This window comes from Rhea pennata, chromosome 18 (assembly GCF_028389875.1).
Source record: "Rhea pennata isolate bPtePen1 chromosome 18, bPtePen1.pri, whole genome shotgun sequence".
NCBI classification, from domain to species: Eukaryota; Metazoa; Chordata; class Aves; order Rheiformes; family Rheidae; genus Rhea; species Rhea pennata.
Genome location: NC_084680.1, coordinates 10238760 through 10256544, shown reverse-complemented (window position 1 = coordinate 10256544; position 17785 = coordinate 10238760). Strand labels below are relative to the sequence as shown.

General features: G+C 36.9%; 1 protein-coding gene across 3 annotated transcripts in view; it reads left to right on the top strand.

The window, feature by feature from the left end:
• The window catches only part of AK8 (adenylate kinase 8), a 73267-nt gene that overhangs the window by 23994 nt on the left and 31488 nt on the right, over positions 1–17785 (top strand). For all 3 annotated transcript variants that reach the window (XM_062590906.1, XM_062590907.1, XM_062590908.1), the window contains 3 exons: positions 503–703; positions 3489–3620; positions 6403–6492. In XM_062590906.1, coding sequence (XP_062446890.1) covers positions 503–703; positions 3489–3620; positions 6403–6492 — 423 coding nt within the window. The remainder of the gene's footprint in view (positions 1–502; positions 704–3488; positions 3621–6402; positions 6493–17785) is intronic.

The following is a 17785-nucleotide window of genomic DNA, read 5'->3' as shown; positions in this document are numbered from 1 at the left end:
TTATCCCCCATTCCCAGCTCTTTCTCTATGAAGTTAGGTAAGTCGTTACTTGACTTGCTTTTCTAATTTGAAAAAGAGGGCTAACAATACTGTCCTTCTATCTAAGAAATAGCTCATTAGTGCTTGTAAAATACTTTCAGATCGTTTGACAAGAACAAAAACCATCATTACTACTACTGCTTCTCTAAAAGGCTTGTTTGAACTATGTATATGCAGCTCTGCAATAGAGATTGCAGTGTATACAAGGAAATGCATGCTCCTGCTGAGAAGCACATCATGCTTTCTTGACTACAAGGGTGGCCAGTTATCTTGGCCACTTTCTGTCTGTGTGTCTGCTGAATAATAGCCAGCTGTAAGCATAAGTAACAAGGGGAGTGCACAAATCATTGCTGTGCCACAACATAAGGCTTGAACAGACTTTGATATTGATTAGGAAAACTTTGGAACTGAATAAGACCTAGTAAATCATCTGCTTGATTCCTAATCAGTGTCTAACTTCTAGAGGTTTACCATACGACCTTTGACTGGCCAAGTGACCCTGTAGTGCAGCAGCGTTTGGTGAAACCAGAAGATACATCTGAACAAGAGACATCAAAGAAACTGCTGGAGTATCATAGAAACTTCCCTGGAGTTTTCCAGACCTACCAAAAATTTCTAAAATTAGTCAATGCAGACCAGCCTTGCATGGATGTCCTATCACAAGGTAAATATGTACCTTTACGGCAAATTTGATAGTTGATAAACTCTTATCTGAAAGCTAGTTAGTAGCCTTTAGAGACAGTTCCTAGGAATAGGATTAGTCAAACCTGATAGCTCCCAGCTGAGTTGTGTTCTTTCTAATACAGAGTCTGGGTTGTTCCTGATAATTATTTTACAAGACTAGAGTAAATACAAATAACTGGGAAGTCTTAGTTCCACAGTCCTAACAAGGGAGAGTTGACTCAGTAGAGTAAACGTCACTGTTACTTCTGTGAGAGACTCTCTTAAAAAGCTGCATCTTGTCTCTACTCTTCATCTCCCATATGTGTCTTTCACAAGTCTGATAACAAGAAGCTGGAGTAGTTCAAAGCTGGTAACATTTCATTATTTAAAAACTCTTTGTGCTGGAAGCTTTTCTTTTCAATGATTCTTGTTTGCTTTTACTTGACTTTAATGCAATCTGACTTTTAATGTTGATTTCAAGAATAAAATAAGTAAACTGGCAGAAAGACCAATTGATAATGTACTTCATAACTGTCAGTCTGTAGATGATCTGATATATACCAGTAATTTTGCATCTCAAAAAAGTCTTTTTTTAATGACAAGTGCTACACTTTTAAGATAAACAAGTAGGAAGTTTATAATCTGAATTTACACATTAATTACCTCTAAATTACTTAATTAAATTTAAAAGTTCATATCATCATTCATAAAGAATTCATGCCTTGAATTGTAAATAAAAATGTGAGTGCCTGAATATTAATTATTATTAATTAATAATGTAGTGAGATAAATTGAAAATTGGAATGAAAAAATCCTCTCTAGATCTTTTTTCTGCAGTGCATCAAGCAGCCAGTATTTTTTTTTTTTTTTTTTTTTTTTAAGAATAATTAGATGTGGAGACTGTCTAGGGGATCATTACTCCTAATTAACTTGGTTATTTACTGCAAATTAAGCATCATTTGTAAGCAGGGTGCTTTGCCTGTAATGTTTGTGCTTTTCAATACACTGAGTTATGGAAAATGTTCAGAATAACTAGAGCACTCCTTGGTTAGCTGATATTTGTTTTTGGACAAGTTATACAGCCAACAGACTATTTTCTGTTGTGGTTTTCATTTTTTTAAATGCATTTTTATTGCCACAGGTAAGCGATTAAAAACAATTAAGAGAGAGCATCTATATTAAGATTATAATGGGTTGTTTCATACAAATATAATGTTTTGTAATCTCTTAAATTTTATTGGAATTACTGATTTGTGCCAAGATAAGTGACATCAGAGTCAATTGTACAGTGTAGTATCCCAGCACAGCTTGTGGTGCTGGAGTAAGAGATGTGCAGGATCCCATGTGATTGCAGTTTGCGTCAGATTCTCAATACCCAAATTTACTCTCTAGAAAGAGCAGATCTGGAGTTTGCTGGAGCTGTATCTTTCTTACAAAGAGATTTCATAATGATCTGGAAGTATGTCTAGGAAAGGGTCCATAGAAGAACTGTTAGTATATGGCAGTGTTAAAAATGGTACTGATCCTTGTGCTTTTTTAATATGATATTGTGGTTAATACAAATGTTGATGTCTAACCCTGTCCCTGTTTTGTTAGGCTGTAGTATCATTTTATTACAAGGACTGTTTAGTCTGTAGACACTGTAATTTAAAATGTAAGATGTTTGGGCTAAATTTAATTCTATTCACTGCAACTGTAGAGGAAATTGAAGCATGTGCAGGTGTGCCTATGCTATCTTTAATCATGGTAAAAATGGCAGTCAAGATGCAGTGGCATGGCTTTTAGCTTTGGCCAGCAACTTGCAAATCAGTGTGTGATCTCTGGAAAGCTTACATAGTTTCTACTGAACCTTGAGCTGCTCACTTCACTGCTGGGGTTAGCAAAAGGGGTGTGGAGTGTAAGAGTGCTCAGCTGTGTCCAAATCTGATCATATTTTTTTCCTCACTGTCAAGCCACACCTTACTTTAGCTTCCTGCTAGTCCACCAAGTTCTCTTTTGCGACTGAATGAAGTTCTGATCTCTTTTATGCAGCAATTTTGATTATGCTTTATGTGGTCTGTGGTCTTTTTGAAGTTCTTATAGTCCATAGACTAATGTGAACATAGTATTTCCTGTGCATTAGAAAACACAGAAGAAAGAATATTGTCCAGCTAACAGAGTGGAATCAGACTGAAAATATCAAATGGCCTTTTCATTTTATGGAAAAATGGTGGACAAAAGAATAAAATCATTCTCAGTTATGCGTTGTCACTGCTCTGTTGTGTTATGTCATACTATACTACAAATATCTAAATTGTAATTAGGAGTCTACTAATCACATACAAAACTGGATAAATGTCATATCACTTTAACATCCTGAGTTTTTACGCTTAAATATTTGTTCAGAAACTGCAGAAAGTATTAAGTGTAATTATCTCCCTCTATAATTTCCGTGGTAAAATTGTAGCTATCAGACAAAAATGACTTCTGCTAAAAACAACATGGTAAAAGAGCACTTATTAATTGAATCCACTCTTTAAAATGGTTTGACATGTACTGATGAAAGACAGTATAAGACAGTATACGAGTGTAATGACAGTAAGATTTCTTAAGTGCTTCTCATTGTAAGTTGCTGCCATTAAAGTTTTATCAGAGTCCTGATTTTGGTTGGAGTCTCAAGATATTTCAGTGGTAAAATAAATGATGATGATAGTAACAACCTTAAAAAAAGAGAGAGAATTTAATCAGTGTTCCTTCTTTAACCAGTAGGTTATAAACCGCATTTCTTGTCTTCTGTCGTGTTCTAGCTCTCACCTATGTCCAAACCCGGCACCGATCAGCTGCCCCCTTTACACCACGGATTCTCTTTTGTGGACCCCCAGGCAGTGGGAAGAGCCTGCAGGCAGCACTAATAGCTCAGAAGTACGGTGTTGTCAACAGTAAGTTCTCAGTAAATATGCACTTTGCTGAATTCCCCCTTTTCTTTCTTTTTGATCATTTATCTTTTGCTGTCTTTCTTTCTTGCGCATAAAATTTCTCTGTTAGACCATCACTGTAGATGTCAAATTTTTGAGTGGTCTGAGAAGTATTTCAATGAAGAAATAAAAACCAATAAAACATGTATTCTGTGACAAACCATCTCTAACTTTTCTTTAGTCATCATTTTTTATACTCTTTAGATCAGTAGTTTTTCATGTATTACATTCTTGTTGTGCTCTGAATTCTTCATTGTATCAATGGATCTTTGCAGTTTCAGCTGTCTGGCCAAAATTGAGTCACTTTTAAAAGAGAATTTGCTCTGAACTATGAGGAGGACTCCTAGATTCTGTGCTTCTAAAACAATGTATTAAAAAAGGAAACAATTATCAAAATCTACATTATCTTTTTTCATGAGGGAGGCGCAGAATATGCTAGATGAGGCTTGTTCATGATGGTACATGCTGATGTTAAAAAATGCTATAATATTAGCACCCAGGAGGGTGCTAGGATCAATGCAATTTGCATCTGTGTTCTATAATGTCTTCTAATATTGGAGTAGCCATAAATTATCTTAAGCAACTGTCTGATGTCTGTAAAATCTGATGATCAGTCATATCCTCTTTGTTAACTAAAATGTAAGTTAATTTCATTTGTATTCTTTCAATTCATATCAAATGAAAAAAAAAAGAATGAAGTAGATAGTGGGGTGTTTTTTGTGTTGGGAGGATTCTTTAATTAGTGGAGCTAATTCTGTCCATACTGATGTAGCCAGTCCTTCAGTGTCTTCCCTGAGCTCCCTGGGAAGTCAAGTAAAAGAATTCACTGAACCTGGATTTGGCTTTATAAGTGAATAATAATTTCAAGATGTGAGCTGTACTGTTTTCAGTTACATATTTAGTAGAGCTGCCCAGAAAAGAAATAATTTTCAGGTTCAAACTAGAAACCTTCCAAACAACATATATGCTTTCCATACGATTATTCCAGCTAATGGTTAGGTGTTTAATTTTTGTAGTTCTCCTAAAGGCATGGAAACAATTCTGAAACTGTCTCTCTATCAATCAATCAGGGATCTAATTTTAGTATTTTTTTATTTTTAATTTTATCATTATTTTAGTATTTCAAAAATACTATATAACTCAAATATCCAATACACTTGAAAAGGGTAAATGTATATTATTTTAATCTATATTACAATACTGAAAACTACAAATAAAATTGATAGAACTTTTATGCTATCAGACGTTTTAATATTGCTTTATTTTATCTTTACATATTAAAAATTAAAGATTTTTAGAGATTTTTTCAGAGACTTATTGTTAAGAATTATATAATTGACTTAATTAAAAATGAAATGTGTCTTATAATGTGTTAAAAAAAACTGTTAGCTGTGTTAAAGATTGCTGTTCTCTTTTGTTTCTGAATACCTTTTCTGAACTACATTTCTAAAACTGTAAGTTTGATGTAGTATTTTCATCTAGGTCAAAATTTGCATTTTATTTTTTTAAGCAACTAGTATATAAAACAGCTGCTGCTCTCTTTACTAAATACCATTACCACTACTTCATCCATATGTTCAATTTCATTGTAAGTGTACTGTAAATCAATTATTACAAGAATTAAATATTTAAAACAGAGCTGGAAAACCATCATTTTTAGAAAAGTACTTCAGCATATGCTTAATTTCCAGACAGGCCATTGGGATTGAAACAGAGGCTTAAAAGTTTAATCCTATATTTAAATATTCTCACAAATTGGGTTGAATTTAATCATATACATATTTGTTGTCATAAGCTGGGTTCTATACACAGTGTTTGTTACATATTTAGACCATTTCCTGTGAGTATGAATTTGCTTCTCTGGGAAAAGTGGTGACTATTAATTTTTGTGCTTATTCCTTGTCACTTAAACACTAAACTCGTTTAACTTTCCTCAAGAAATATTCCTGCAGTATATTCTTACTCCTGTATGTTGAACAATGTGATAAACAATAAGGTACAGCGTTATTGTTATCTAATATTAAGAAAAAATGAGTTGGAGTTAGGACTTCTTGTGATGTTGTGCAAACTCTCCATGCCTTAATTCCTTATTTGTAAAATGAGGATGAATACTATTGTATCTAACTCATATGGGACAGTAAAACTTAGTAACTTTGCCCAGTCAAAAAGTGCTATACAACACCAAAACAATGTTAATTCATGTACAACTGTCCTGACCGGAACTTTAAATCTAGATCTCCTGGTGTTCTATGTATTTGAAGTCAACGATAATATTGCATTAGCACAGTTTTTTAAATATAATTCTTACATGATCATTAAATGATCTAAAGAGTCACTTCCTTGAACTGCATATTATCCTGCACCTCCAACAGTGCAGTTCAGATGCTGTTCAGCAGGTATAATTTTATTCAGTAATTAAAAGTTTATAAAAAGTGAAAACCACTAGCAATCCCTTGAGTTATTATTTCAGTAACATATTTGATTAGTCTCTTACTCTCTCTGTTTTTAATATGTTCTTTGCCAAATGTATTCTTTTTTATTCAATATTCTCCCCTGCTCAGTCTCTCTGCTTTTTGCTCTACTTGGCCAAAAGAAAAAAAAAATCAACAAACCCCCAAAACCTACAACTTTTATTTTATTCAGTGACCTTATTCCAGTATGCAGCTTCTGGGCTTTTTTTTTCTTTTCTTTCTTGCTTCCTTTTTAAAATTTAACCTTGTGTCTTTTTGTTCTTGCTTCCTCTTAGTTTGCTGTGGGCAACTGCTAAAGGAAGCTGTTGCAGACAAGACAAAACTTGGAGAACTCGTTAAGCCTTATTTTGACAACGGATGCCCAGGTAGGGCATGTTGTTGTTTCATTGCACTGTAGTTATAGAGCTGTGGGAAAAAATAAAATTGTGAGTGAAATATTCTTGGCCAGATTCTAATCTGAGTTACATGAGAGCAGTCAGAAAGCTGATTAATTCCATTTCATTAGCTGACTTAGAGCACTGTGTAACTGAAGTTAGATTTTTTAGTTCTCTGATTTCTTCACAACAAATCGCTCACTGTTAAATGCAGTTCAAATGCTTTTTCACATCCCAGAATTTGAATTCTGTGCTTTTTAATCTCTATATCAAAATCAGAATTCTTATATATGTGTACTTAAAAAATGTTTAAACTGCTTTCTAAAGCATAGTATCATGTTTCATTTTCGTTTAAGTTTCAAGTGGGCTACAATAAAGACTATCTGCTTTTATATGTATATTTTAGCTTATAAAATGCTACTGTAGATTCATCTACTTTCACATATACTTTTTGACTTAAAAATAAAGTTTCTGTGTACTTTATTTCTATCAGCATTTTTGGTGGTAGGAGGAGACTACCACAAGGAATACCTAAGCATATGTTGCTTTCGGAAGTCTCTCCAGTGATTTCAGATGAATCATAAATACTGTAAGCTCCTTAGGGCAGCAACTTAAACTTACAGGTTTGTTAGCTGTCTTGCACAAAGCTAGCTCTCTCTGTGTGGTAGATATTAAATATCAAAAAAGATCTGTAGTTCTGCAAGATAAGTTGTATTTCGGTAGAGTGGAAGAATGTTTATTTTGCCAAATTACAGTGGCTTGGGATGGGAGCTTTCAGTCCTGTTTCGAGCAATAGACCAAATGGCTACCAAAGAGACAAATTTAGGGAGACACACTTGGTGAAAATGGAGAAATCTCAGTTAAACTTCAATATGATTGGAATTTTGAGCAAACCTCTCAGAGCAAAGAAAAATTTTCATCATTTTTATTTTTGGCCATTTGATGAGGTGAAAAGCTGAAAAAGTCCCCATTTTTTTGCACAATAGCTTAATTCAGAGACTGAATTACACATATCTGAAACATGAGCCAATAAAATTAACTGAGATTTCCTTGATACCACACCAAGAGATTCAATACTTCACTAAGCATTTCAGAAAGACCTGTGGCAGCCAGCAGCTTGGGATATTCTGTCCCTCTGTCAGTCACTTTATCAAATGACACAATAATAATTTTTGAACTCTCAACTTCATCTCTAGTGAAAGAATTAGATTTATTCCTAGTACTGTAACTAACTGGTTTAATGCATTAATATTCTGTGGCAGACACCATATTGCTGGGTCGGGGAAGTCGTGTGGGGACCACCAAAGGGAAGAAGTGGCTCTGTCCAGCCTGAACGAGAGCAGCTGGGTCCGCTGTGGCACGGGCCCAGGAGCACTGGGTGCTGGACTCCGAGTACCCGTAGGTTGTGTTCGTTCACGGGTTAATGGCTCCTAGGTGCTGTTTCTGGGAGAGGCTTCCAGGCAGGCTTAATTTAGAGATTCTGCTAGCTAGAATACCTGGCTAAGTCAAAGCAAGAGATCTGTGTGTATATTAGTCACGATATACCCTGGGCCTTTATGGATGGGAGTAACTTCTGTATATGTTAGTCTGCTTGACCTGAATGCCACTACTTGTGCATGCCATCTAACTTGCATCCCGAGGTGCTTTCAGGCTTAGGACTTGTGTCTTTTTCATGGCATCTATTGATTTTGGAATCTTACGTATATACTGTTTCACTTTCTCCTCATTCCTGCAGAGCAGAGGACAGCCACTGTAAATACCTTTCTCTCTAGAATGCAATTATGGGTGAGATGAGAGTTTGGATGATCTATATTTTCAAAGATAAGTCCTTTAAGAGCTTTACCAAATGTGTGCTCTGTGTGTATTTTACAAATTTCACCTTAGCTATTAAGGTTCCTTACAGGAGGTACTGTAAGCATTCCCAGTAGGGTGAAATATTTTCACAGACTGTAATGTTTATCCAGTCCTAAAAATATACATGTCCTTAGTTCAAGGGAGCTATTTGCACTTCAGGAAAATGAAATTGAAGTTGTAATTCCTTTTTTCTCCAAATTAGAAATTATTTCAAATTTAGATAATTTTTTAAATATAACTTGCAAGGATAAAGCTGTACAGTGCTTCTGAATGTTAATGGGAGTCATAACTGTATTTCTGTGCATTGTGCTAAAAAATTCTCTCTTAGTTTTTGTTTATATGCACATATATATTATTTGGTGGAACATACTACAAAATTAAGGGCTGAATAAAAATAAATATTATATAGCAATATCAGAAATAATAAGTTCTGTCATTTTGCTAATCCTCCTCTCCCAGGAATAACAAAGAATGAATTTACATTAGTAAACACTAACAAGAATTCATTACTGCCCTCACAAAAAGCCTTGGAGAAAATGAAAGAACATAGTGTACTGAGGAGGAAAGATGGGCAAGACTCTCTGCTGTTCTAGTACAGAGTCACAACCAGGTTAAAATAGAGATTGCATTATTACAGATTGCATTAACAGATTCTTGCATTATTATTGATTACATACAGTCTCAAGAAAATCACATTTGATTAGAGCTAATTTAGCCAGTAGCAGGCAATGTTTGTAACTGGAAAAGCAATTACAACTTGATGAAAAATTTCGTTACATTTCTAGTTATGTACCAAGCAAGCTTAGTCCTTCCTGTGGGCAAGGAATCATGCAGGTGATATCATCAGAGTGCAATATGCTGGTACCAAGGACAGACTATGAGAAAAGTTGCTGTCAAATTACCACTAGTCAAAATCAAACGAATGTCATAAAAGCTTGAGGTATGCCTCATGTATCCTTAAAATGATTGCCTTGGGGACTGATCTTGGTATGGTTTCCCTTCCTGTGGGCACAACTATTTGCATGTAGTTAAAGTCGTTTAGGATATGCCAACGTGATATGTTATAGTGTCATAAAAAGGCATAGAAACTAGCTTATTCAGAGCTAACTTTTAACTGAGTTATTGCAGCTGTCCTCTATCTATTCTGTTCTAGTTCTGGTCGACTTACTCAGATTTCTAGTTTTTAGGATTCACAAACATTCTTTAGATTGTATTTTCATGTATGGTTTCTTTATATACACTACAACTCGAGAAGAGCCTAGCCAGATCTATTATTCGCTGCAGAAGGAAACTCAGTGCATTCCCATTTTCTAGTGTTTACTGTCTCCTGAAGATCCTACCTCTTGCTTTATCAAACTCCTCCATTTTGTGTATGGGTGATTTATTTTGCTTGATGAAGGCAGTGTAGATATCTTTAAGACCATTAATTTTTAAATTCCCAGGCTATCTTATGCTACGGTTGGTATATTTATATACATATATGTATGTATATATTTAAAAATATGTTTTCAGTGAAAAGTTCAGCAACCTGACTGCTTTTTGTCATCATAGACACAGAGTTGTTCTTTGGATAATTAAATGCACTGCCTTTCCTTTAGGATACTGTGGTTTTCACGGAGTACTGGGCAGGCAATGTTACTGAATTTATTCTGGGCAGAAAATTGGAGTTTGATACTAGTTTACCATGTTAAACTCCAATTTCAACTCTTGTTTTATCTCTTGCTAATGCCATGGCGAAGATTTACCACGTTCCGTTTGCTTGCGCAACCTAGAAGAACTCCCATTTGGAGCAAGAAGCTAGCTTAGTGGCCAAAAACTCCCCAGGCTGCAAGAGAACTGATGTAAATCAATGCATTTAGTATGATTCCTTCTGAAATGCTGTGAAGAGACTGTTCTGTAGACTAGTTCTCCCCTTCTGGTATTTCAGCATGTGGACAAATGATGCACGTGTAAGTAGGTAGGCAGGCCATTCACAGACCCGTTGGCTCGATGAAGACCTTTATGCGGAGCTTGTGTCCCCAGATCATGGTAAATCTGAGGAGGGCTGGACTGCATCCTGGACCTGTTTCATTGAGATCATTAATTTAATGCTGCATCTGCATTATCTGTGATCAAAATTTTTAAAAGGTCCATCAAAATTTGATACCCCAGGAGAACATAAACTGCAAGAAGTAGAAGAAGTATGGTTTCCCCCCCCCCCCTTTTTTTTTTTGAGTCCCTGATGTTTGTCCCAGGAGATGTTTGCATTTTATTAATGAAAATGCAAGTGGCAGCGTTTTGACACTGGAATCATCACAAGAAAAGGACAGGTTATCAGTCAAATGAAAAGAAATCTGCATGTCATTCTGTTGAATTTTTTCATGTCTTCATGGTGAAATAGCATGAACTACAGTAAATGGAGCCAAGAAAAATGAAAGGACGGAAAACCAGCATGCAGTATGGGGGTAAATAAACACCCCCAAACAGTAAGATTCTGCTTTTCAGCTGGGAGAGCTGGTATTAGTTTGGGTAATGACTTTCTCCACCGAAATGAAGATTCAGGTGGTAAAGAGAGCTGACTCATGGTAGACAGATAACATCCCACTGTTTGCAGCCTGTTAGAGCTGAACACACACAATCGGTGTTGTTTTTCCCCCTTCCTTTTTCTATTTTTTAAGTAGTAATATCTGAAGCTGTCCCCAATGGCATTCTGCATGTGGGGGGTAAAATCTGGAATTCCCTAATTTCTCCTATTTTCTAATAAAAACTATTACTGTACAAATGTAGATTTTTTTCCCCTTATTTTCAATTGGAATGGTATTAAAGAGGTGCTTTTTGGTGTAGCCTGTGAAAGTTGGGATCCCCTGGTGATTGTGATCACAGCCTCATGGAAACACTTTTTTTTTTTTTTTTTTGACATCAAATTAATATTCTCATCACTAAGTGTGAAGTAAAGATTTGACAATAGAGGAGCTTCCTCTTTGTTAAAAACTTGCAAAGAGTTTCAGAGTTGAAAGGCTGAGTAAATCTTTGTATCTGAGGAGGTAAGCTTAGTGTTATTTCTTGTTTTTAACAGCGCTGTACTGGCGAGCTGCAAGCTGTCTGAACATCGGAGAGAGACCCTTTGGGAGCTCCATTGGTTTTCAGCAAGTCTTTGCATGCAGTGTGTTTGTACTAGCTGAAGACAGCGCATGGCTCTCTAAATAATTTACAAGTTGATTAATAGACTCACATGGGTATAATTAGAAGAGGGAGAGACAGCAGCTACAGTAACGGGTACAGTGCTTGGGGGAACTAGAGACTTTATTTTTTTTAAAGAAACTTTCTAGGGTGCTGGGCGTTTGAAGATAAGTTGGGAAGAGCTCAGTGCCTCTTCTCTTTTGAAGTGGAAATAGGACAGTTTGAATCCGTCGAGTTTAATTTTTCACAAGCTTTAGGGGCCCTGCAGTGCAACTCCCTTTTTATTATTGAAAAAAACTCTCCATTTTTCTTTCATTTTTCACACACATGCACACGCACACAGAGTCCAAACAGTAACTAATAAACAAATTGATTTTCTATTTTATTTGTTAGTTTTATAACAATGCTGTATGTTCACCTACATGTGTACCCCCATCACAAATATAATGTGTAAAGTTGCAGAGGTATTTATGAATACACCATTCTTTAATTTATGCATTTTTAAGAAACCTTCACCTCTTTTTGACAATGCTTTTGAAGTAGCTCCGTTTTTCAAGTCAAACTTTTGACTTTTCCACTGGGACTGCTACAAAGGTTTTTTTTATGGAAAATAGATAGCAGTCTTTTTTCCTACCAGGAGAAAATTGGTGGTCAAGAGAACAAAATAAAATTTAAATATACATACATACATACATACATACATATATATATATATATATATATATATATATTTTAAGATGTCCATACTTTAATAAAAATACAGGGTTGTAGAGTAGAAAGTTTCACATCTTCTTTCCTGAATTTTACTACTATTTTTTGTGTATTGAATCACTACAATATAATAGTCTCCTTTTTCTGTATTTGAATATTACAGAATATATTCTCTTTATTCTGTACAATATGCAGCAACCAAAATTGTCAAATCTAGTTACTAGGTATTCAGATCTGGAGTAACAGTGGAGAGAATCAGTTTACAAAGATATTTTTAAAGGCCATCCCATTTAAGATAAATCTGCTGAAAGCCAGTCCAGAAGAAATATATAGTGTACCTGATTTTATTTAAAATATTCTAGTGAGGTTGTTTTCTGGAGCAATTGTGGTGATCAGTTACTTAGTGGATGTGGATATAGATATAAAAATGTTACCAGTCTCCTGGTTTTGCAACAAGCTTATTGTTGTTGGGGTAATGATACTCCAGTACTTAGTCATCCTAACTCACATGGAAAGTGCTGCTGGAGAAGTGAGTTTGCATGAGTAAGGGAGTAAGACAGGGTGTAAGTTGTAAAGTAAGTTATAAATTATAATATTGTGCACCACCAAAGTGCCACAAAACCCTCATAGATTCAAGTGAAGTTTAGGCTTGACAAGATTGGGCCCAATGACTGTCAGGGACTTTTAAGAAACAAAGCACAATATAAGTGCAAGGTGTTGATCTTTTATATTTATTTGGATCCTTACTGTTGACAATTTTTGAAAAAAACTTAGGGATGAGTTGTTTCCTTTTTTTATTTTTATTTTTATTTTTTTGCTACTCTTCTTGCAGCTTAGCTGAATAAACCACTAGCTGATGAGCAAAGGACTAGTGACTTGCATTCTATTTGCTTTTTGTTTTGGAGTTTGGGATGGATAAATCGTATGAGGTTTTATAGGACAGCAGGAAGGGAAAACGTATTGCATATTAGCCACCTCCCTTTTATGGTGTTTGGAGTTTAAATTAAAAGTCACTGGGTGTCATCGATACAGGATGAGGCCCTGTATGAAGTAGGTGAAGTAGGCTTTTTTTTTTTTTTTTTTTTTTTTTTTTTTTTAAGATAAGCAAGACATTTAATTGCTCTTGTGCATGCTTTACATTTTTGAAACATTGCATTCATTCATGGTTCTCTACATGACTGCAAAATGAGCCAGGCTGGTACAGGATTGATTGCCCCTTCCTAATTTGTTCAGTTTACAGGGCTGAATGCCCCTTCCTTACGGATGGTATGTATTGGAGGAAAAGCAAAGGGAGAGGCAGGGCAGCTGGTACCTCTGTTACGGAGCGAGAGCACGAGCTGGTGCCAGGCATCACTGAGAAGGGGCAAGAAACCCGTTAACATCCTTGTTTCTCATCCAGTGATAAACCAATGTGTGGTTTAGAAAGCAGAGATGATGTTTCTTCCCTCCCTGGTATTAGACTAAGCCTATTCTTTTTGAATATTATTACTGTTAAAAAAACACCTTTGTAGGGCAAATTCTGTCCAGTTGCAAGCTCTGTACTTTTCAGTGGAGCTAAACCAGTTTAAAAATAAGGAGGAAACAGGGACCTTTGTTGGCAAGTCTGACAGTGATGGATTAGCTGGGTTAGAATTGAGCTGCTGTTTTGTGTGTAGCTGTATTACCTCTGCAGAAGCTAAAGGAGTAAAAAGAAATAGTACAAATCTATGTTTTCTTCCTAATCTTAGGAACTTTCAAGTTAGAAACATCTCTGTGAAGTAATTCAGAGTAATCTTTGTGTAGCAGGTGGGTAACCAGAGGCAGACAGCCTGACTCCCTCGAGCCCTGCTTCGGTCAGGGAGAGGGCTCGGACGCGAACCCGGGTGTGCGGATCCTGACCCCAGCGTCAGCCCGCTAGATCGTCCGGTGGCGCTCGCATGGCTTCTGTCATTAGGCAAATACACAGAGACATTGAAAACGTTGCAGGAGATACTTTAAGGGCAAAAAAGGCTTTTCGTGTCTCTGTGTTGGGTTCCTGATTTAGACTGAATTTCCATTGCTAGATCTGAAGATGCCACTGACAGGTAAAGCAGTGCAGGGGGCTGGAAGCTTATCTGGTCAGTAAATGTGATCGAGACATAGATTCCTGAAACTCTGGCTTGGTAGCTCTGGGAAAGAGTGGTGACCATCTTTTAACGTGTATTTCTGAAAGTCTTAATTTATCATATATTTTTGATTAATGATTTAGGATCATACATGCTTTAAAATGTCATCGCTTCCTCTAATACAACTAATTGCTATTTTAAATGACAACAAACCTCAAAAAAACCCCGTCTCTAATATATTCCAAGACAGAAAAATACCCGCAGATGTAGAAATGAAATATTTTATTATTATTTATTTTGTGTTTATTATGTGTTAAAACAATTATTCCAGTTCTTACAAGATGTCATTCTCAGCACTGTTTAAATATAAAATGTGGATGAGTGGAGACCGTAGTAGCAATTCTGTATGAATATTTCATTCGATGAAATTACTGAGTGTTACGGTACTTCGCAACTGCCGCATCAATATTGTTATTTTATCTCCTTTTTCTTCCTACCTTCGCATTAGCTCCAAAATCAGCAAATAGCGATGTTCATAGGTGTTTCGTGACCGAACCAGCGGGTATGTGTAATTAAGGAAGACTAAGGCGTCTGCTGAGCAGCCTCCGCGGGCGGAGGCGGCGGCGGCCGCGCTGCCTGCGGCGCCCGCCGCGCCCGGCAGGTGGCGCTAGAGAACAACCAACGAGGGCGGCGGCGGCGCGCAGGGCGCGTCCCGCGGCAGCCGGGCGCCCTCGCCGGCACCCTGCCCCGCGCCCTGCCCCGCGCCCTGCCCCGCGCCCTCCCGGCCTCCATCGGAGGCAACACTCTCCTTCGCCTTGCTGCATCTGGGCAAAAATTACTCTTTTTCCTCTTCTGTTTTTTGCGTTGAAGACACGTTGGGGATTATCCTTATTATTTACAGTAGACAAAATTGGCTGTGTGCTGGGAAATGGGGGAAAAAAAAAAAACATTATCACAACTCTGGTGTATTGGCAGGGTTAAACCGAGGTATTGGTTAAATTATATCACGGTCAATCACTATTAGATCGTTCTCACACATTAGAAGCAAATTGATGAGATCCCTGAGGACCTTAAGGTGGGCAAGGAAACAGTATTTTTCTGAAAGACTCAGATAGAATGACCCATTGTGAATAATCCAGAATTTATAGTGCAATAAGATATTCATATCTCACACTTTGCTAAATTTAGAGTTGACAGGACAAAGTAGCCTTTGGCGGTAGCTTATACTTAGGGCAAGATGTTAACTGTCAAGTACTGGGATCAAGCCTCAGGCATCTGAATTAGCAGTGAAAGTCTTCAGGCCTAACTAAAAAAATCTCCAAGAGAAAGGTAAAGGGTAAATGGACAATATTGTCAAAAGGACATTAAACTTTTTACAGCACAAAGCTGACAGAATTTATGTCTGCCAGCACATTTGTGCTGTACTTAGAATCAAGGATTTATAGGTTTGGAGAAGTGAGTCAATACCCTTGAAAAGTCTGTTTTAAAGGGAGATATATGGAAGAAGAATCAATTTAAATATGATAATTGTATAGCTTGGAGCACTGACTGCATTGGAGCTATTGGTGAGTAGTGTCTTATAATCTCAAGCAGTGTTTTTGCCTTTCAGACTCTGCCTTTAATGTTCTGTTACTTTTGTCTTGAGCAAATGGTATGATTTTGTCAGCTGATTGCCTGTTATGGTCCTCTATTAGTCCTGCAAATCTTGGGTTTGGGTAAGAGCTAATAGGCCACACTCCTGTGAGATTCATGAGAAAGTACTTTTCATGAGAAGTACCTTTTGCCTGTGAAAACCTTTGAAGCTATGGGAAGTAAAATTATTTTTTAAATGGACCTACTGAAAGTGCTGATTGACAGTGCTGGAGACAGAAGATCTCTAGGTGTCCACAGAGCAGTTCCAGCGTGAATAGCTGCACTTTAAGCTTCTGTTCCCTATGCCCTGTCTGATCTTACCCTTGAAGGGATTAGATCACTTAGGTCCACATCTACTAATTCAGCTCCAGCCAAACAGGCTGTGGAATAAAGGAGAAGTATGTGGTACTGACATCAAGCAAGAATGTATGCATTAAAGAATTACATTTGTGTATGGAGCTACTTGTGGCCTGGTTCTGGTATCTCTGAGGTTTTGCATGACCTTAGTCCACAGCTACATACGGTCTTGCAGCACGTTATCACTGTAGCTCAGCTGCTCTGCAGCATTGCTTCCGTGGGGTGAATTTTACTCCTCTACCTTCATTTCTCTCCTTAATAGAGATGTGCTCCCACATTCCCACTTTACCTAATAGGATATCTCTCTTTGCTAGCAAATTGTAATTTTTACAAGAAACTTATCTTTGGACTTCTCTAACGATAAAGTAAAGTCTCTCTAGAGCCTCATTCCCCCAACTTTCAGACACAGAGTTGGAAACTCACACAAGCTTATGTTGAAAAGGAATTGATTATTCAAAGCTCTTGCGCTTCATAATCTACTTAAAACATGTAGATTGACTGTCTCATCAGAAAAGCTCTAAATTTTGCTTTGCTAGATAGCCCTCTGGGTCATGTGTTTGAGACTCGGAGACCCATGGCTAGTTACTGACAGACTATATGCCACTCCAATTACAGGTTATTAATTTCCCTTGCATTCAAGAGGCAGTTCCACATGGGTGAAAAGGAATACCATATGGCAGAGTTCTTCATTATCTACTCAGTTTGTACATCAACAAAATAAGAATAATACTGATTTCTTTCTTCCTTTTTCTCCCTCCTTTTTTTTTTCCGCTGGTCTGTGGAAGATGTTTTATAGCTTTAATGTAGCTGTTTTAAGTGCGACTGTTCCTGTTCAAGGGCAGCTGATGTACTTTGTAATGCCACTGAACAGCCAACAAGCTATGTTCCCTTATTGTGTTGAAGTGATAGGTATGTTTGCTAATCAAGAGGAGAGCAGAGCTTGCTGTCTGACTTGTTTATGTTTTATTTCTCACCATCAAGCTTTAGAGGGAGACACAGGAAATATGTAAGCATCTATATTATTCAGTGATGTATATGTGTTACAAGAGTGTACAATCTAAAGTGCTTTGCTGATATTTTCTCATCAGTTATCACTGAAATTATAAACATCCCAGGGTTGCCACATATACCTAGAATTACTCAAGAAATACCTAAGAAATACTATTAGCTGGACCATTAGTTAATTGTTACTTCATCCTGTTGCAATGTTTTTCCTCTTGTGGTTGCTTCAGTCTTGTTCAAAAAGAGCCACTGAAGTGTAGGAATTTGGTACTACCAGTCTTCACAGAAGGCCTATGGGATGTGACTAGATCCCATCAAAATTGCTTTTGAGGTTTATTCTAGTGTGTAGGGTTTCTTCTTCCCCTATGTAGGATGGAAGCAGTTTGGGCCCTGAAACTGGAGAATCTTCTAAGATCTGCTGGAAGCCCAACACCACAACATACCCACTTATGTCTCTGTGCCATTCCTGGGACTTTCAGCCTCTG